Below are 20,410 nucleotides of genomic sequence, written 5' to 3' on the forward strand. Positions count from 1 at the left end.
TAGGAAGTTTTATGAAGATCCAAGTTCAAAACGGGAACGAGTACAGGCTGAATAAAACAGGCTGTCAGAGGAAACAGTCCATGAAGTCGTTGAATGTTTCTAGCACCCAGTGGGTCAGGGTGGGATGGCTACACTGGGCTGACAGCTTGTGTTTTAACACCAGTTTGGCAATATGGAAGGTTTACCACCGCCACTGCACACACCGCAGTAGCACTGGGAACTCGGGACAGAGGGTATGTCCAGCCTTTGCACGAGAGCAACAGAACCAAGAGCTGAAAAGTACGGTATGGAGGCCAGAGGGGGAACTCCAGGCACTCTCCTGCCATTTCTGCCCCACTCCACGGCTCGGCCAGCACACTGGGAGCTTTGCTCTGACCGAGAGGAGCGGTGCAGCTGGAGTAGTTCGGAAAAATGATTTTCACAGTAGCATGCTGAAGAAAGTGCAAGGTAAACAACTGAAGCTGTGATTTCTGTCATAGCGTTTGTTGGAATTTTGCCTGGCACAGTGCAAATACACCACAAGAAATGGTAAATATTAAAAGCGTGTAAAAAGGGGGAAAAGGGATCGCGAGGGTTTGACTCCCCAGCGCAACCCTCCCGGCTGACACCGTGCCCCCTCAGGCGCTGGGCCCGGCCCCGCCGCGGCAGCCATTTTCCCCCGGGCCCGGCCCCGGCCTCGCCCGCAGGCCGGGGGGAGGAAACCCGCTCCGGGGCGGGGACCTGCCCCGCCGGTGGGCAGCAAGGCGGCCGGCCGCCACCCCACGGGCTTCGTCCCCGCCGGCAGCAGCTGAGCAGGGGGAAGCCCGAGGCGGGGCAACGCCTCACCCCGCTTGGGGAAGGCCCCAGCGCCAAGATGGCAGAAGCGCCCTGCCCCCGCGGGCACCCCGGCCTGCACAGCCCCGCCGCGGGGCTCCGGCTCCCCCTCCCCCTCCGGCACTGCCGGCAGGCCGGGCGGGGGGTGAGGGGCGCCGACGGGCGGAGCCGCTGCCGGGCCCGGCGCATCAAGCCAGGGGGAGGGACCGGGCCGCGCCGGGGGAGGCCGCCGCGCCTGCGCCCCGCCGCCGCCGCCATCCGCGCACGGGCGTGTGACGGCACAGCCAATCCTGCGGCGGGGCCCGCCCCCCGCGGAACGCCGCGCCTGACGGACGGGCGGACAGGCCAATCAGAGGCGGGGGTGCCGTTCAAACCGGCGGTGCCGGGGCGATGGCGTCCAGTCGCGTGGCGGGGGCGGGCGTTGGGCGGCTGCACGTTCCCAGGCGTCTCCGACGGGCTTTTACTGCGCTCGGGGCGGCGCCGGCGCTCAGTGTGTTTGGAGCCGGCGGACGGGCGGGCCGGGCCCGCGAGCATGGGGGTGAGGTAGGGCCGGCCTGGCTGCGGAGGGGAGGCGAGCGCGGCTGTCCGGCGGGGCCGGGCCTGCGCGGCGGCGGCGAGGAGGAGAAGGAGGGACGCGGAGCCGGCCGGAGGATGGAGGACAAGAAGGAGGAGGGCGAGGCGGAGATCCAGGAGCACGGGCCCGAGCACTGGTTCAGCAAGTGGGAGCGGCAGTGCCTGGCCGAGGCCGAGCAGGAGGAGGCGCTGGCCCCGGAGCTGCAGGACGAGGCGGCGGCGCAGCCCGAGCACAAGCAGCAGAAGCTCTGGCACCTCTTCCAGAACTCGGCTACCGCCGTGGCACAGCTCTACAAGGGTGAGCGGGGCGGGGGGGCACGGCTGGGGCGGGACGGGGCGCGGTGGGCTCGGGGCCGAGGCTGGTCCTGGGGATCTGGCGGCGGGGTATGTAGGGGGAGGGGTGGGTGGGTGGGTATCGCCGAGCCGCCGGGGGTGGGGTGGGAACGGTGCCGCGGCGTCACAAAGGGGATGTGGCGGCGAGAGCGGCCTGGGCAGGGGGAGGAGTGGGCTTCCGGCCCGGGGGCTCCGCGCCCCTCCATAGAGGCAGACGGGAAAACAAAATGGCGTGAGGGGGGGGAACCGCGGCCGCTGCCCGGACGTCGCCCTTCGCGGCCTCCAGCGGAGCGGCCTGGCCCGGCGGAGCCGCCTCTTGCGTCGGCCCGGCCTGGAACCACCCCCAGCCCCGGCCTGGCGGAAGGGTCGGGCCCGGAGGGCCCTACCGGCCGCGGAGAGGAAAGCGGCCTCGGCGGGGGGCCACGCCGGGAGGGTCCCCGTCGACGGGGGCGAGACCCGCGAATGTCCGTGCAGCGGCGGGGTCCGGGGGCGGGGAGGGTGGGGGCAGACCGGGAAGCCCGGCCCTGCCGGCGGCGGCTCCTGACGCCCAGCCCAGGGAAGAGGCTCCCGACAAAATGGCGAAGTGAGGGGCCGGCCCCATTGTGTGGCGGGGGCTGCGGGGGGGGGGCCGGGCCGGGCGCTCCCCCGGCGGGCTGGGGGAGCCGCCGTCGCGCCCGGCGCCCGGGAGCGGGCCAGCCGCCCGCCCGCCCTTCTCGGCCCTGATCTCGTGTTGCCTTCGGAAGGTGGAACAAAATGGCGAAACCTAACATGGCCGTTCGGAGTTGGTGACTCCAAAATAAACAGCGTGTGTCCTTCCCTCCCTGCAGACCGGGTGTGCCAGCAGCCGGGGCTCTCCCTCTGGGTCCCCTTCCAGAACGCCGCCACTGCGGTCACCAACCTCTACAAAGGTAAGGGGCTGCCCCCCCCCCCCGCTGCCCCGGCAGCCCTCCCTGCCCAGCCGGGCCCCGCTCTGCTCCTGCCCCGGCTTACTCATAAGCAGGGCCTGTTAATGTCTCTTATTCACCCTGATAAAATCTAACCCGAGACTGCTTCCTGAATCTTGCAAGTTTTCCCTGGGCCACTTTAGCTGACGATAGCTGAATCTTTTCTGTTGCCTCATGTCGGTGACTAATAACTTAAAAGACGTTTTATTTTGAGACCCTTGAAAAAGGATGTTTCTGATGTGTGGCTTGCTCTCATGGATTCAAGGGAAGTGTGCAATAGCTTATTAAACAGTACTTAAATTTCCTGCACTTTGTATATTCCATGGTGTGTTAAATGTTGGGATATCAGTATAATAACGTACATTTGCAGTGAAGCATAGGTTGGGTTTTGTGTTTGTAAAATTCTGCATAGGTGTTAGGTGACAAAAGGTTTTATCTGGTTGTGACAGTGAGGCTTCTTAAGTAAGCCTCCCAGTTTATTTTAAGCACTAGAATGTCACTATGACTGTGTCTGGGGTGGCTGTAAGAAAGCAGTGTTAGCTGAAACTTTGATAAGAATGCACTCTGCACATGGCTGTGCTGTTTTACTCTGTGTTTCTGTCTGTCAGGATCTGCTCCTGGGCTCTGCTGTTCTTTGGGTTGTCACAAGAAGAATTCTTGTCTGCAGAAGAATCATTCACTGGTTTCTAGGTTGTTTAAGAGATTGTACAAAAATGATATCTGTATTAGTGGAGGCTTAAATTGGCACAGTGCGATTGGCATTGTTACTGTCTTCCATTCCTAGGAAGGAAAAAAAACTTTCAAGTTCCAAATTGTTGTTTTTATGACTTACAGTTTGACATTTTTTTTGAGTTGTGGGGTGGTGTGTATTTTCTGGTCTGTACAGTGTTATTTATAGCTCTACCTGCATGTTCTTTCATTTGTTGCCAGTTTTCCCACTTTGGGTTTGCAGTTGAACTTGGTAACATGTTTGTGATGGCTGATCGGGTTTCCGACAGATGTGGACAGAGCAAGGAGGAAATGTAGATGCATAATGCTTGCTGCCAGAGACTTGGCTTTTGCAGAAAGTGCGTTTGGATGTTGTGTATGTGTCATAAGTCATACAGGGGGGCAGCACATCACATGACAAGGGTAGGCGTTGGCCTGAGGGAGTGGGTCACTAGAATATGGTCTGGGGCACTAGTCACTTGAGCATGGTGCTAGAGTAGCAGCAGAGTAATGTTAATAAGTTATCTGGAATAATTATAGTCGTCTTTTAACAAACGGCATTGCTATCCCTTGCAGCATCTTTACTGAGAAGACTAAAGGTGTTCATTTTTGGTTAAATCATTTGATTACTTGTGCTATAGGCAAAATGAGTACTATTTTTCTGCAATAATATGATTAACAGAAGAGTATCTGTGGTGGTGATTATGGAAACTAGAATTTAAGTAGGAAGCTGTCTTTAGTTGGGTGTAATGCAATACTTCAAAAAGCAGCACTTGAAACAAATCTTGCCTTAAAATGGATCTTTAAGAAGTGATGAAGAACCTCAGTTATTTAGAACTATCATCTTTCAATTTTTAAATTAAATTCCAAGTGGGTGGAAATTTGTTGAACACGGGTGGAACCATATTGTCACTGGCATATTAGGCAAGTTGAAGTCTCTTAATGTGAATTTGCCTTCCCTAGTGATGAACGTGGCTCTTTAAAAATCTCCTGCTGTTTCTCACATACTCAGTAATATTTGTGTTTTGGAGAACTCTGTGAAAACACTGGAGAAGTACTTGGTGTGGTAAATCGAACACCACAAACTGCCCCTTGCCCTGTCAGCTGGCTTCTGATGTTTGGAATGTTGAGGCATTAAAAACCTTGTAACAAGCTATATGAAGAACAGTGCATAAGGAGAAAGCCATGATGTCTTGAATGTCAGCATTTTTCTGAAAATAGATTAGAAGTTTAATATCACACCACACTGTGAAGGTCTTGGATCATGAGTTTCTGGTTGGCGCTGGTGATAGAGGCCCCCTTTAAAGACACTTTATTATCTTCCAGACTGCGCTAAAGAAGGGAAGGCATGGCTTGTAACGCAGGATTTAGAATTTAAGGCCACTGTGGAAAGTTTTAGGCATATATTAAAATAAGACTTCTGAGGCTATGATTTACCTTATTTTTGTTTTTTAAAAAAAAGTGAATGTTTGTTAATTTTAGTTTTGACTTAGTAATTTCAGAATGTAGGCAACTTGACTGCTTACATTTTGCCAGCTTAACTGTAAACAAAGTAACTGTAGCTTTTAGCATAAAAATCTAATCTTTCCCAGGGTAATGATGCTTGAAATTTGTCCAGGCTACATCATCAGTCAGTGTGTTTGACCTCATAAGTAGTTCATAGTTAGTCCTGTGTAAAGCATTCTTGTATACAAGGAAAGCAGGTTATTGACCTAAAGCTGGGCTCCTCACCTCTCAGAAGGACTTTCTCATGGTGTTTCAGGAAGTGATTAAAGGAATATTGTCAGTTTCCAAATTATCCCCAAAGTGTTTGGTAGCTCTTACTAGTGAGTGCATTGGAGCCTTAGCTGCTGTGGAGTAGAAAATGGCTGGAGGAATAATCTGTCGTGTTGCCATTGCTTTCACAGGAATTAGCATTTGTAAATCTTCTAGCCTTTTAATTACAAAGCAGCATAGGCAAAATACTCTTAGAGTATGTAAAAGTAACTAACATGTTAAGTGTACACTATGTATACTTGTATAGCTTATATTCTAAAAGCCCCAAGATTTAGCTACAATCAATTTGAGATGTTTTCTCTTTCGGTGGATTGTGTTATGTTTGAAGTGCTGCTCTTTGATAGTGTACATTTTAGTGCTGTCTTTTGTGGACTGTGCAATGGTGCCTTAGAATATAAGTCTAAGAATAGCACTTAATAGTGATTATTTTTGTGTTTTTTGAGTGTGAGAAAACTAGATCAGATGTGTATGTCACTGTTTACCTGTAAACTAATATCTTCGACAGCTGTTCTTAAATAAATCTCTCAATATTGTTCTGGGCAAATGGCTCCTATGTTGGACTTCATTAGGAAAGCAAGAATATAAAAAGCTGTTTTAATCAGCTCTGCCAGATTAAAAAAAAACCTATGGAGATAAAATAAATGAAATTGGAGTGGATATGTTGATGTCTTTTAATGGAGCAAGAGCTAACATAGCACTGATTTTCATAAAACTGAAATAGCTGTTGGCAAAGCTCTGATAACAAATCTGTGACAAACAAGATGAGCATAATTGTGTAGAGAATATGGTTTGTTCCACCTGTTACTGTTGTGTGACATTTACTCAAACTAGTACCCAGAATTGTACTTACTGAAGTTTGAAAGCAATGTAATACCAGGCATTTAAGAGTTTCTTAGAGATATGGGTATACCTGATGTGCACGGGTGACCAATTACATCAAGGGAAAATGAAACTGCGTGTTGTAGAAGGCTTAATTGCAAGTAATATGTATTTAAAGCTTTTGTATATCAAATTTACAATGGGATCTTAAAATGGGGAAGGAATTTTTTTAGACTTCCGTTGTAAATGGTATGTTGCCTAATTGAAAGGCATTGGGGACACTTGTATTCTAGGTAGTTTCAAAATTATGGCCTCCTGCAATTGAAATTAAGATAAAACTAGAGGGACTAAAGAGATATGACTTCTGAAAATTTCTTACCTGTCAGAATTGACAAAAGGTGTTACTCCATTTGTTTTTGTGGGACTGTACTCATGCACTTCAAGAGCCTGTCTCTTAAAGTGCGTTGTCCGATTTATGTGCTTTCCTCAGACCAACAAGCTCAAAGTGTTTTTGATGTTAATGTGATATGGTTTAGTAACCAGTGCTGTACTATCGACCCAAAGTATAATAAATGCTATTTAGGTGGTGCTTGAGTTGCTGTTGACTTTTTGCCTTGCTAAAGAGTTCCACCCCTTTTACTAATATTCTCTTTAGGTTTAATAGGACTCCTCTTCAGTGCTAGCTAATCTGTTACAGCTAACTTGGTACTGCGTTACAGTAACTGCCAGAAAATGATGTTCTTTCCCGTGGTTGACAGGAAGCTCTATCGGTGGTGTGCTGTACTATACATTGCTCTCTCTGCAACACTTACTAAGAAAGCTTTTTTCTGTCTTCTTGCAGAAAGTGTGGATGCCCATCAGCGAAGCTTTGATGTAGGAATTCAAATTGGCTATCAGCGTCGGAATAAGGATGTGTTAGCCTGGGTTAAAAAACGCAGAAGAACTATTCGTAGAGAAGACTTGATCAGCTTCCTATGTGGAAAAGTTCCTCCTCCAAGGAATTCTAGAGCTCCCCCAAGACTGACTGTAGTTTCCCCTAACCGAGCTACTTCAACAGAAACTAGCTCATCTGTAGAGACTGATTTGCAACCCTTCCGTGAAGCCATAGCTCTGCATGGTAACAGTAACTTTTTCGATACTACCTGGTTAAAATTGGGTGGGGGTTCTTAAAAGCATGTCTGGCCCTTGGCCATTATTGGTGTCATAATCTGTCATGTACCCAGTGTTCCAGCTGAAGGCATCTCCTTCATTCTCTAGGGGAATTTTCGCATGTATAAGGCATGTAGCTACTAAAAAGTTGCATGGTCAAATATTTCTAATGAGAAAAAGGTATTACAGCTCTGAACCTCACTTTTATACAATATTCTGTAGCTGCGAACTCAAGAGTTAAGTGTCAACTTTTGGTAGGGTTTTTGAAGCATGAAGAGACTTGGCATTCATACCAATGTTAAAGTAAACAGAATTCTTGGAAAATGATAATACTATGCTAGCAACTAGTTAAATATTAAAATTTGACTAGTAGCAAATAACTAGCAAATTTTTGCAGGGTTGGGGAGGGAATTTGATGTCTGAAGCTTCTGTTTCTGGGTTCTTACCTTACTGTAGTTGTTGTATGTAGTGGATAATATGGTTTAGCATTCTACTTAAAGTACCCTGGAAAGGGTACTTCACTTGTGCATCATTGCAATAATTGAGTCCTCTTCAGAACTTAGTTCTAGTTCACTTCCAGTCTTAAATGTCTTCCAGTGTCATGCGGAATTTCCTTCGTTGTCATCACCAACAGTGTTGGTGATGCATATTTTCTCCTTTCCAGATATGAATATTCAGTAGTTTATTCTGCACTGGACTGTAATCTAGCAAGTGATAAAGAAAAAATGTGTTTTAAATTGCCCCAGAGGTGAAATGAAGCAGTTCAGCTGTGCGTTTAATCCTTTCTAAAATTCCAAAGGGTAGCAAATATCTTGAGGTATAAATTGCAGACCATTCTAAAAGTAAAAAATTCAAGCCATCTAGAAATACAACCTGTAAAACTTAAGTGAAATTTTTACTGTTTCAGTATTCTCGATGGGGGAGTGGAATTAATGAGTTAATTAGATGAGTGGATTCCTGAAAATGTGGTCTTGCTTCTGCTATACTGTGGTGGCTTTTCAAGATACACAAGCCAGAGACTGTTACTGTCTAGGTGACAGCTTAATTCTGGTATTGTTTGCTGCTCTGTTGCCATTTAAATCAAGCATGCTTCCACCCAGTCATGTAGGTGTTGGCAGTTTTCCTTCTCATATTAGAAGCTAGCTAGAGGTTTCTGTGTACCAGTATTGCTTATTCAGTAGGTAAAGCTAACTTCATGAGAAGAACTGCAGAAGCTGGGTCTCACCTGATAATGATGTGATAAACACCCTCTTATAAAAAATACTGGTTGAAGCCAGTGTGCAGTTGGCTTTAACTATAAAGGCTTGATCTCAGGTGAGAGTAAGCTGGGTAGACTCACTTCAGTACAGTGAACTCTCAAGCAGAGTAAACTGAGGAGCATTTTTATTGGCAACATGCCTCTTTTCATGTTCTTGTGTTGTTTCTTAGCATCTGTTTTGTATAGAAGTGGCTTATGGAAGTCACTTCTCTATAGCATGGGAATCTGAACTATGAATTATGAAGTTTTTTTACATTTCATAACCTAATACAGGGTCATGAGGACTGTAGTAAGTTCTGCGCTCTGTACTGGCACTGCAGGGGCTAAAATGCACTCTTCCCCCTTCATCAGCTGGTTGACAAGATCACATGTCAGTCACCTTTGGGATTAGGTTCTCTTGATATCAGTTTCAATCTGGTCTTCGACATAAATGCTTTTGTGCAAATCCTTTAGTGACTAGGCTTGTATTTGGCCTCATAACTGTTGTTAGGTTATTGCCTACAATGTCTGTGTTCCTCCAGCTTCTCCCCTTCTTTAACATTAAGGAGGCTGCGATTAAACCATCTCCCAAACTATTTTCCTATTTATCTTAGGGCTTCTCAGAACTATGCTTTGATTTTGAAACCTGTGTAGGATTTTCAGGTGTGTGTAAATCAATGCCTTTTGTAGGGCTGTGTTTATCTTCATTTTTGGCAGGCTGTTTAAAAGTGATTTGCTGCTTCTAGGCATTGTGAGAAAACATAAGAAAACCTGATGTTAGCGAGTAGCAGTCTCAACAAGTGTTCAGGACTAGGCTTTAAGGGGAATTTCTGCATGTAAAGGAGTGAGGCTTTGTTTTGTGTTGGTAGGCTTCCTGTGGAAAGGGAGTATTTCTCTATTGGTGATGTGGGTGGGCTGAATTAGATTTGATGGGTAATGCTAAAACTTGCTGCCCTAAGCAAGGTCTCTTTTAGTGAAGCAGGGATAGCTATGAATCTGTGTCGTATTACAACACCAAATAAAGCTCTGTTGAAGTTGAGCTGTTCTATTGACTTCTCAGAAATAGGTACAATATATGTCTAAAGACCATGGTCCTGTAACTTGTTGATCTTGGTCTTTGATGGGAGAAATAACTGTATTTTGGTAGTGTAAACTTTGACAGAAGCTGTGGTAACAAGGTAGCTAATAATAAATATTTCCTGGAATATCAAACTAGGTGTGTGTCCTAGACTAAATAAAACATTACAGGAGTATCTTTAGGTATCAATACAATTTTAAAATCGTATGTTGCATCAGGAGAGAAATCTGCTAAAATTTAATTTTTGACCTTGCTTCTTCTATCTCCAACCGTGTTATAGCCAACCTATATTATAGCTCTGCAAGATAGTTAAGTTTTCTTGATGACAGCTAGGGATTTTGAATCCAAAATTTGTTCTTATGATATTGGTTATCAGTAAGTGGTCTTTGTGCTGTAAGGAAACTTTTTCTTCTTTACTGGGCGGCTTTCAAGACTTGTTACAGTATCTAAAAGCAAAATGATCATGACAAAAAATCCTATACTGACCCAAGAATGTTTAAGGTATATGTGATCCACCTTTTCTTCTAGCTCTATGGCATGTATGCTGTACAGCTGTTACTGAAATCCTTAGTGTAACTTAAGGGTACTTGAGAATGAGTTTTTGGAACTAAGTAACCTCTTGAGAGAGTTAAACTCCGGTAAATAAAAAAAAAATATCTTTGCCCTTAATATCAGCTTTCCGTTATTAGTGTGCTGATGGGTAACCTTTGAAATAAAACATGTCTGGAAACTTGAACTGAAAAGAAATTAAAGCCTTCAGGAAAAGCCGAGTAGTTAGCTCAAGGTTATATCTGCTATTTTACTCTGACGTTCAAGTGGATTTTTCTGAAACTTCAAGAACTGGGCATCTGATGAAGCCTAGCCTTTTAAGATGTTACAGTAGAAGATAAATACCTTTATTTTTCAACATCTCGAATAGAGTTGGGTTTTTCAACTTCCTCCAGACCCTAAAATGTCATTGCAGTTAGCATAGGTATGGATAGATCTTCAGCTGCTTTCTGAATGTGTATTGCCATATCTAGTTCTTTAAGAGAAGAGTTTTAAGTGACAGAATTACATCAAACTGAGCTAATAGTCATAAGATTCCCAAAAGCTGATGTTTGCCAGGTCATTTTCTGCTTGGCTGTAGCTAGCATGCTAAGCCTTGCAGTGCTGGTGGCTGTGCACACTCAGTCCATGTCTGAAGTGATGGTTTGGTCTTTTAATGTGGGATGTGCTCCACGCTTTACAAACCATTCTCCCAGCATAATAGGAGAAGATGCTATGATTTGAGGAGGGTGAAGAAGCAAGTGTGGAAGGGCAATGCTGAAATGCGTTAGACTTGAGCATTCTTCACTAAAAATGATGTGAATATGCAACAGTGCAATGAAGGAATGTTAGTAAAGCTCCTTAGCTTTAATGTTGATGTATATCACTTGTGATTCAGTCTTTGGGGGGGGGAACCCTTGTTCTAGCATGTATAATTGTGGGGATTGGTCCCTCTAAAGAGCCTGAATTTCCTTTAGGCCTTCTTGTTCTTGTCTCAAAATACTAAACTGCAATATAAAACATCAGCAATTGTTAGCAGAGTGGAGAAGCAGCAGTTGGTGGAAGAGAAGATGGGAGAGCAGAGTTCAGGTTAGTTTGAAAGAGTTTTAACTTAAAGGTTGTGTGTGTATATAGAGCTATCAGAGTTGTGTATTGGTATGTACTGCTAAAACTTGCTCTCTGAGCAGTACTGTGAAAGGGTGAGTATGACAGTGTGACAAGGATCTATCTGCATGCCATTTTGTATTTATCTGGGGTTATTAACTAATTCCTGCTTTAGTCACACTTACCTAAGCGTGAATGTTCTTTTTGATACTTCCTGATACTTCTGGAAAACAATAGTTAACTACTGTTACTATACTGAACACTAGTTATCCAGTATATTATGCTGTGGTAGTGACTTCAATAACTCATACTCATTATGGACATGGTTATAGTGCAGATAAAACAGTATTTTCAGTTTGTTAGGCCAGAGTTCATAAACTTGCTAATTTTGAGTTGACAGTCTTATTTACCTTAACTATTTCGTATTCCATAAAACATTTTTTTAGCCAAGCATTTCGATCACTTGATAGTTTTGGAGAGTACTTATTACTAAGTTAGCTAGTATTGGTCTCAATTTCTTCTCTACTGCAGCTTTTTCTACTAGTACTATAATAAAAGCTTTAGAACATAGATTCAGATAAAAGCAGGTTTTTGTGAAATTGCTGGCTATGAAACACCATATTGTTGATGACTCGTCTGAAAGATATGGCAGGAGTGAGAATGTAGTTGGTACTGCAAGATATTTCGGATATACCCTCCACTTCAATCCTGTCAAGTTTAAAAAGGGAGAAAAAGCCACATGTCCTTTCTTAAAGGCCTCTCAAAAAAGGAAATGTCTCCTGTAGAAAGCAGTGGGAGTCTTCAGGGGTCGTCATGAGATTGTGACAGAAGTAAAGACACTTTAGTAGCTGTTTGAATCTCTCTCCTGTTGTATAGACAAAACTGATGTGCCTGTGATTAGGTCATGTTAATCACAACATAAAAATTTGAGGTTGTGAAATGGTGTTGCTAACAGTCATGTTGCCTTATTACTTCCTAGTATCTTACTGCTTGCTTTACTGCTTTGAATGGTTAAATGCTTTGGGAAGAGATCTGGGTCCACTGAGAACTTAAACTCAGAGTAATTCACGATAAATGGGTTTTCTGAGATTTCCTCTTTGCATTACAACAACTTTCCAAGAAAAAATGAACTGTGGATCACAGCTCTTGAAAGATGCTTTCTCTGTCAACAAAAAAAAAAATAGATCTTTTAAATTGTTGCTGGTTGTCTTCAAAGACATTGATTCCATGAGATGGCAACTTGATATTTCAGTGCATACCTCGAATTTTCTTTATGATTCTTCCCTGTTGGCTTGATTACCCAGTCCTAAACTGTGATCTAAATGTTTCGTTTGACAGCTCTGCTCTCTTGGATTGATGTGTAGTGCTATGTAATATGGTTAACTGCCAGTAACTGATAGCAAATTGTCACTCAGTCTGTTAGCATACTCAGTAACGACTGTTACTCATTAGTGCCGTATGAAATACCTGTATGAGATGCAAGATTAAACTGCAACTAGAAGTCCGTGTTGTGATGCAAAATCCTTGTACTCCTGTCTGTATAGAAATGATTCAAAACTACTCTCCTGCCTTTGATGTCAGGTTTGAGTGAAGATTTTAACTTCTCCTGAAGGTTGTTTCTGTATTTAAATGTACAATGATTCAGTATTACCTACATATTGGAAAGTCAATGCCTACTTGAGGCATGGCTTGCAAACCTTGGCAGTCTGTTTTAGAATATGCTGCAGCACATGACAGGTGCATCTTTTCTGACTTCTGTATTTACTGTTTTAAAATGCTTGTTACTTGAAGAGGCTTTACTTCAAAACATAGTTCTTGAGTGATGCCAAAAAAATGTATTCTCACATCACAGGTCGGTTTTGGGGTTTATTACAGAATAATTTCTGTTTTGTTACTTGGGCACTAGACATAATGAAAAAGTGTCATGATAAACTGAATTAGTATATTGGTCATTTGGTTGTGAGTTGTGTAATTTAAGAGTAAATGACTGAAGTGGTGTAAATTGTTGACTTGCAGTGGAAGTAACAACACTGAACTTCTGTGTTCAGAGCAATTTTGCTTGGAATAGTTATGTGGGGGGAAATCTCTGCAATCAATTTGGATTTGAAGCAATGTTGCCTTCTGTGCACTGTTGGATTTCTTCCAATTCAAATGTACAGATGAATTAATGTTTTTTCTAATGTATGTTATGCCAGTTGAAATTAAACTTGCTGCTATCTTTCATTTGTGAAGTGATTTGTTACCTGCCCAAAATTTGCATGTTGGTGGTTTATCCAAGTTATGGTATCTGAATTGGCTTTTTGCCGTTGGCTTTCTGTACATCTGTGTCATCCAATTAGCTGCTTTAGTTCCTTTGGTAGATGTATGGCAACCTCTTTTCATAATGGTTTTGAATTTAAACTTGACCTTAATCCTGGGAGTAGCAGAACAAACCTTGTTTCTGAATTAACTTTTCACTAAAGCAGCTTCTGCTGCTTAAATGCATTCTGCCATTGTGAATGAAAGATGACTTTAATAAGAATAAAACCTGCAGGGTCCCTATCAGACTTCAGACTGCTTCTGAGTTGCGTTGGAACACCACTTAGAGCTGTAAGCAAAAGCTCTAAGAAAGCATCATAAGTGGCTGCTCCTGGATAATGCCCAATTTGTGTAAAAGTATATCCTGTGCTCTTACAAGGACTTAAGCTTTAAATGTTTGTTCAACAGTAATGTGCAATAGAGTGGAGTTGGTTGGCCTGTTCTGTCCTGACTTGTATATATATCAGCCTGCCATTGCTGCAGATGCCTTCAGATGCCTTCAGAATTTATCTTCTAACTGTGGTGTCTGGCAGCAGATCTAGTAGCTCTGGTGGTCGTCTTTTCACAGAGCCTGTGAAATTGGTTACTTGGCTGATCAGCAACTAACAGATTGGATTTTGTTAGGCTTTATTTGTCAGCGTGTGACTTCTGGCTGCCTACATGATCATATATGAAGATTTGTATTAAGTGGCTTTATGTTTTATGGCTGGACACAGGTATAGAGTATTTAAGACTGGAGAAAAACCTCAGAGTATCAAGGTTTTGAAGGTTACTGAGACAGAAATCTTCCTGTACAGATTAACATTTGCTTGTTCTTATTGTTAGAAAATATAAAGATGTAGATCTTGTCCTGTATGACTCTTGCTTTGGCAGTTTATTTCTAGGCCAACAGATGTTTTTGTACTTTCCTAATAATTCTCAGATTTGAAGCAGTTGTTATAGCAAAGATGTTTGTCTTCTCTGGGCTCCTGTTTATCTACAAATATAGCCTGAATTCCAAACTGAGGAGAATTGTTAGGCTTTCATGTACTAGTGTGTACTAGTTACTAAACTTATCGTTTAGAATGTCCTGCTTTTGCAAAGTTGTTGTAATAGTAACATTACTGAAGACAAAGTTTAAATCTTATTAAGTTAATGATTTTCTTGTTTATGGTGTTGTATCTACAAGAAATAAAACTTCTGCTTTAATTAAACATTTTATTAATAACCTGAACACAAACCAAAGTAATTGCAGGATACCTGTGACAGTGTTTTGGATCAGATCTGTCAATAGCAAGTTCTGAGGGATTGACATGTGGTTTTGCTTGGCTTATCTGTTATTTTTTAGGTGCTCTTCTGAATTCTGATAATACTCACATGATGGCTAATAGCAGCAGCCATGAAATAAAACTTTCACTTAAAAATTAGACATGGCATACGCCTGCCTGAGATCTGCTGGCATACTGTGGTTTTCCTTAGAACTGGAGTGACTGAGGGAATGAAAGGGAAGCAGGGTTGTGGTGTTCAGAACCAGACCAAGGCAGGTCAACCTGGAAAGCCCTTGGTAGGGGATTTTCCTTCCGTGTAACTATTGGTCTAGTGGGAAGCCTTTATATTGAATTAGTCTGCACTGGAGTAAGTACACATACTTTGCATAGCATGTCATGCTTATGGAGCTAAAGTTTGCCATAGTGTGCTATACAACCTGGTGCATAAACTCACTTTTAATGTCATAAGAAGCTGTTTTAGTAATCGCTAGATTCTTATATGTAAAAGTGGGGAAGGTGTGGTCTGGACTTCAAATTAGTGTGGTACAAATAATAGGATGAAGTGCCTTTAATGTTTCACTAGAAGTCAGACAAGTGTTGTCTCTTCTGCCACACGTGGGAAATAAACTTTCTTTACTGTTTGACCTAAATACTCTTTCTTTTTTTCCCCCTAGGTCTTAGTGGTGCAATGGCTAGTATAAGTGTTCGCTCAAGTACCCCAGGCTCGCCCACTCACGTGAGCAGTGGCTCCAATGCTAGTCGAAGGAGAAATGGACTCCATGATGTTGATTTGAACACTTTCATATCAGAAGAAATGGCACTCCACTTGGACAATGGTGGAACTAGAAAGCGTACCTCAGCCCAGTGTGGCGATGTCATTACAGACTCACCAACTCATAAACGCAACAGAATGATCTAAACTGCAAAAATTTCAAACCCACCATGCTGCTTGAAAGCCACTTGATCCTCAGAGTACTATTGAAAAGGAAACATGAGGCCATCTTTCCATATTCACTGTTTAAGACAAATGAATTCAATAATTGCCATAAAGGAAATTTTAGATATTACATTAGATGCCTCTTGTAACTGCGGCTTTCTTAAACTATATTCTTAGCAGAGGACATCAGATATTGTGTAGTAGTTAGCAAGATCATCATAGGCAAACATGTATCCGTTCCAAGGCTAAAAGTGACCTTACTTGTATTCTTAAAGGGAAAGGAAATTTCAGATGTTTATTTGGTTATAGAATGCTTTTTTTTGTCCTTTATTTCCTGCTGTGTTGAGTATTTGCTTAAACAGTATTGCCAGTTTGACTGAAATTGTCTACAACATGACTTGGCATCTTTGTCAAAACTGCAGGCTTCCATTTTTGCAGCACTGTACCATGCACCTAGTTTCTATATAGTAACAGTGTGCAAGTTATAAATATTGGACTGTACCCTTTTTAGTTTTAAAAGCAGTTGATAATTCTGGTGATTGTGTGATAATGTAAAGAGGTGCTATGATGGTCATGCAATTAATACTTAATATTGAATCAATACAAGGATCTTTATTGGATTCACTTTGTGTGTTTTAGTGCTCTGAAGTAGCAATATTAAACTTTTCCCCAATTAACTTCATAGGCTTTTAAATCAGTTTGAGAAAAATATATGTACTTATTGGTATTATCCTCGTGGTAATCATACACAGTGCAGACTGCACCAATGCTGACCTAAATTTAGAGAAAGATGTCCTGTAATTGGAAAAATAGGCTTTTCTGTTCAGTATTAGTGAAGGGTAGGTTTTGTGTACACCCATATCCCATTTTGCATTTCTTGTGAAGTAATTGCCCATTGCTGGGGAGGGGTGGGAGGAGAGGGAGTGAGGGGGAATAGTTGGCGAAGGGGTGTGTTCTAACAAGTAAGACTTCTGGTCACATGTGGAAGCTTGGACTAACTTAAAACAAGACCCTGTGTGATGCTCTCCCTTTCTGGAGGGAGTGACACGCGGGTTCTATGAAGTGCTAAGAAAATAATTTAAAACTGGAAGTTGATTATAAAGCTCTGGATAAACATGCCGTAAGGATGAATTAAAAAGGATAAATGGCTTTCTTTTTGTGTTGAGCTTACATTCATAGGATTGAACTCTGGCTGCCATAACTTAAGCATAATCTAAAACTGAACTAGAGATCAAGACTGATGTGCTGCAAATCCGTTTCTGAATGGGGAAGGATATGTGTCAGTCTCAAAGAGTGTCCTAACTATTTTTACATGTAGATGCAGCAAGTCTTTGGTGGAGAGCTCTGGCTTTTAGGGCCTCTAAATCTCTGCCTAGGAAAGGGATGATACAGGAGGAATAAGAAAATGAAGAGCTCCAAACCTGCAAGTTGGGAAGAGGTATTTAGTGAGGTGGTTGCATGCTTTAACTGGAAGCGTAGGCTGATTCTTGGATGAAATGCAGCTATGCTAGATTCACAATACTAAAAAAATCGTGATGTTCTAGCGAAGTTAAGGCACCTCGAGCTCCATGTTAATACACAGCTCTTCAAGACTTTTGCTTACGTGCTTGTAGAGTCAGATCTTTTTTGTATTATCTTCCCTGTTTGAAGCAGACTTCACTGTAGTTTTGCTCCCTCTTACCCTGGTGTCCTCTCATTGGTGTTCTATAGTCAAGGCAAGACAGCAGTGATGTGTTAAATTCTCAGAATTCAAGGCTCTCTAAGAGCATAATTTCCTTGCTTTGTGGTGCTTCCATCGAATTTCTTTACACCTAAGAGCTCTTGAAGATGTCAACAGTTGCACAGTACTGTAGCTAGAGGTTCTGTAGATCATGGGACAAGTGTAAGAACTGTTCAAAGCAAGATGGTAAGAACTGTTCAAAACCCCCACCTGTGTTACATAGCTGAACTTGCACATCACCCGAAGACTCAACATACATTAATTTCAGTTACTGCTATTAACTACGATTCATAAGACTTATTTTATGTAAGATATTAATACTGCATAAAGCTATTTTTCATTTGGAGACTGCATTTTCAACAAAGATTTTGAAGATGGTATCTAAAGATATCTGTTAGTATTTATTAGGCTGTTGGCAGTGGGATTTTTCTGTTCCAGAAGAAAAATCTGGAGTCCTGAACAGAAAGGACATGTGTGAGAACCATTCTTCAGCTCTTCTGTTTATTCATTAACTGGCTTGTACTACTAAGATGCTTATGCTCCGCAACTTCTAACACACTTTACTATTACATGTGGTAAAGATAACAACATGTTGGTATCAGTTCTGCATATATGGACTGAACTGTAACAGTGCTTCTGGTCTAGCCCAAATACACAGAGCCTGTTCAAATTACTTCTCCCTTTCCTTGCAGTGAAATAAATCCTGTTAATGCTTTGAAGCATTAATTCAGTCTACTACCATCTTAAAACTAAATTTGTCTGGCTTTTTATTTAATTTGTGCCATTTTTCTTTGAAAGAGAGCAGGCTTAGGTATTAAACTGGTTGCATTAATGTTTTTTTTGCTTGTACCTTAAATATTTGGCAACTTTTTGATTGTTTTTCGTTTAGCCCCAACTGTTGTTTGCTCTTTGTTAACCTCTGCCAGAATGATCAAAAATGCATGTATTCACCTGGTAAACACAAGGAGAACAGGTTGTCTCTTAAAAAAAAATAATAAAAAAAAAAAGTCCAGTACCTGTTGCTTTGAAGACTATTTCTTGTGCCAGTGTAGAAAATTGACGTTCTGGAAATAGCTTTTGGCTATTATCTGAACTGTAGCTCCTGGAGCCAGAAGCGAGTTGATTTTCTGTAAGAAACACTGAATTGAGAACTGTTTAGTTTGGTAAAAATGGTGCTTACTTTTGCTTTCTCCTATGAATCGTATAGTTGACCGGTCTCTTCTCCATGTACATCAAATCTAACATGAATGTGCGGCAAGTTACATAAAGTACATCCTGCACTGAAGCTACTGAGCTTGGCTTGCTTATTAATGAAGTAAGTTTTAAATGTTAAATTTAAATCTATATTACAATAAAGTAATGCAAAAATGATTTTGGCTGAAACTGAAGTCCTGCAGTTAAACTTACTCAAATGTGGTTTACCCAGCTGGAGTAATAGAAACTCTAAGTCATAATAAACCTAATAAAAAAAAAATAAATACATACAACTAATCAGGCTGCTTTGTAGTTCTTTAAGTTTCTGAATAATATGATCCATCAGTAAACCTGAACCAAGATATGGTTAGTGCCAGTCAGCAGGCTTATTACAGGATTTTCCTTTTGGAATGCAATTAAATGGCAGCTGTTCACTAGCTACCCTGAAGAGGCTTTCCTTTCTGTCTTTTATGGACTAATAAGGATACTAAGAATTGGGGTGCGCTGTTACATCTGTACAAGACGTTCTGCAGAGTTTAACACCACTAATACTTAGGAACAGCATCTTAAATTATGCCACTTAAAACCTCTTTAGAAAGTTAAGTGGTATTGACTTGATTGGTAGAGCTTTCCAATTTCTTGCAAAAGACTCTTTGGACTTAAGTGAAATTAGGTGCTTTTTTTTAGCAGCTTTTCCTGCTTTATGTGGGTGTCCCTAAACCTGCAAAATATTTTCCAGTTGCTGTATCAGCAGATCTTTGAATTTTGTTGTGAAGAAAAGCTTTATTTCCCAGGAGCTTTTAAGTTAAAAATGTCTTTTTTTTTTTTTAATTAATGTTAACACTTTTTCACTTCTAGCCAGCAAAATGTTCCAGTGGGGATTTGGAAAGTATTCTGACTTCCTAAAACCCAGCACCTTTCAGGTGGTAGCCCAGGGCTAGTAGTATTTTGTCAGAACCAAGGAATGTGCAGGTGACCTGTCCCAGGGCTCCCTGCACAGGTGGGGCTGTGGCTCCCTCCCTCCGGAGCTGCTGGTGCTTTTAGGTGATGAGGAGGGCAGTGGTGCTTGTCAGGAGCTGTGCCTGGCTCTGAAGGTTTCCTTGGCTGCGTGTGTAACTCCTGTGGGTAGTTTGTGGCTGGTAAACTCTGGGGGCTGCTGAAGTGGCTCTGCAGTCAGTGCTGGTGCTTTCTGCTCTCACCCGGCCCCTCAGACCATCGCAAAAGGAAAACTAAATGTCTCAAGCTCACAAGGGCAGTAGTCGATAAACCAACCAGACGCACTTCTGCGCGGTATGGAAGCATCTGCTAACTGTGTCTGTCAAGGGAGACTGGGAAGCTGAATGTTTCTCGGTGGGTAATGAGGTTCCAGCGTTTCTGATGTTGCTTTGTTTTGAGCTGTGCTGCTCCTGTGGCTGATGTTACAGCAGCTCTCTGGGTCTTCAGAACACTGGGGCTGTATGTGGGGCTGTATTTTTACTGGTGAAGGTGGGATGTGGTGGGGGAATGCACAAGAACGTGACCTTGTTGGAATCTGCAATGAGCCCATTGAGCATACACTGTGGTTTGTAGAAAATCTTGAATTTCACTATAAAAAGTACTGATCAATTTTTTAAGATGGCATTTAAGACCACTCTTAATCATGCTTTGTGATGTTTCACCATTTTTATATCAACTTTGTTTTATATCAGCAATGCTGTCTTGCATCTCTGTCAGAAAGACTCGTGATGCTTCTCCAGCTCTGAAACTCCAGCCACAAGAATTCTTCTGGTGGTTTGTACACCTAGTGTCCCTTTTTCAAAGCAGCAGATACCAAATGTCTGCTTTTAAACTAGATACACGGAGAATCCTGTTCTAAGCTTCTGCTGGGGTTTTGGTAGGGTTGCTTCCAGCTCCTGCCCATCCAGCCCTGTGCACCCCTGCTTGCAGCACGTGGTTGATGATGAAAAGTCCCG

The 20,410-nt window shown here is 42.7% G+C and overlaps 1 protein-coding gene across 2 annotated transcripts; it reads left to right on the forward strand.

The window, feature by feature from the left end:
* The first annotated feature begins 1,277 nt into the window (after positions 1–1,277).
* On the forward strand, positions 1,278–18,635 carry HAPSTR1 (HUWE1 associated protein modifying stress responses). 2 transcript variants are annotated; one of them, XM_063343147.1, is made up of 4 exons: positions 1,278–1,684; positions 2,463–2,627; positions 6,808–7,083; positions 15,282–18,635. In XM_063343147.1, exons 1-4 carry the CDS (start codon positions 1,465–1,467, stop codon positions 15,524–15,526), a joined length of 906 nt encoding a protein of 301 aa, XP_063199217.1. In that variant the 5' UTR covers positions 1,278–1,464; the 3' UTR covers positions 15,527–18,635. The 2 variants fall into 2 exon arrangements, with proteins under 2 accessions (XP_063199217.1, XP_063199218.1); XM_063343148.1 differs by having other exon boundaries at positions 1,284–1,684; positions 2,547–2,627.
* Positions 18,636–20,410: the final 1,775 nt, after the last annotated feature.

Source organism: Chroicocephalus ridibundus, chromosome 8 (genome assembly GCF_963924245.1).
Source record: "Chroicocephalus ridibundus chromosome 8, bChrRid1.1, whole genome shotgun sequence".
In the NCBI taxonomy this organism is placed as follows: domain Eukaryota; kingdom Metazoa; phylum Chordata; class Aves; order Charadriiformes; family Laridae; genus Chroicocephalus; species Chroicocephalus ridibundus.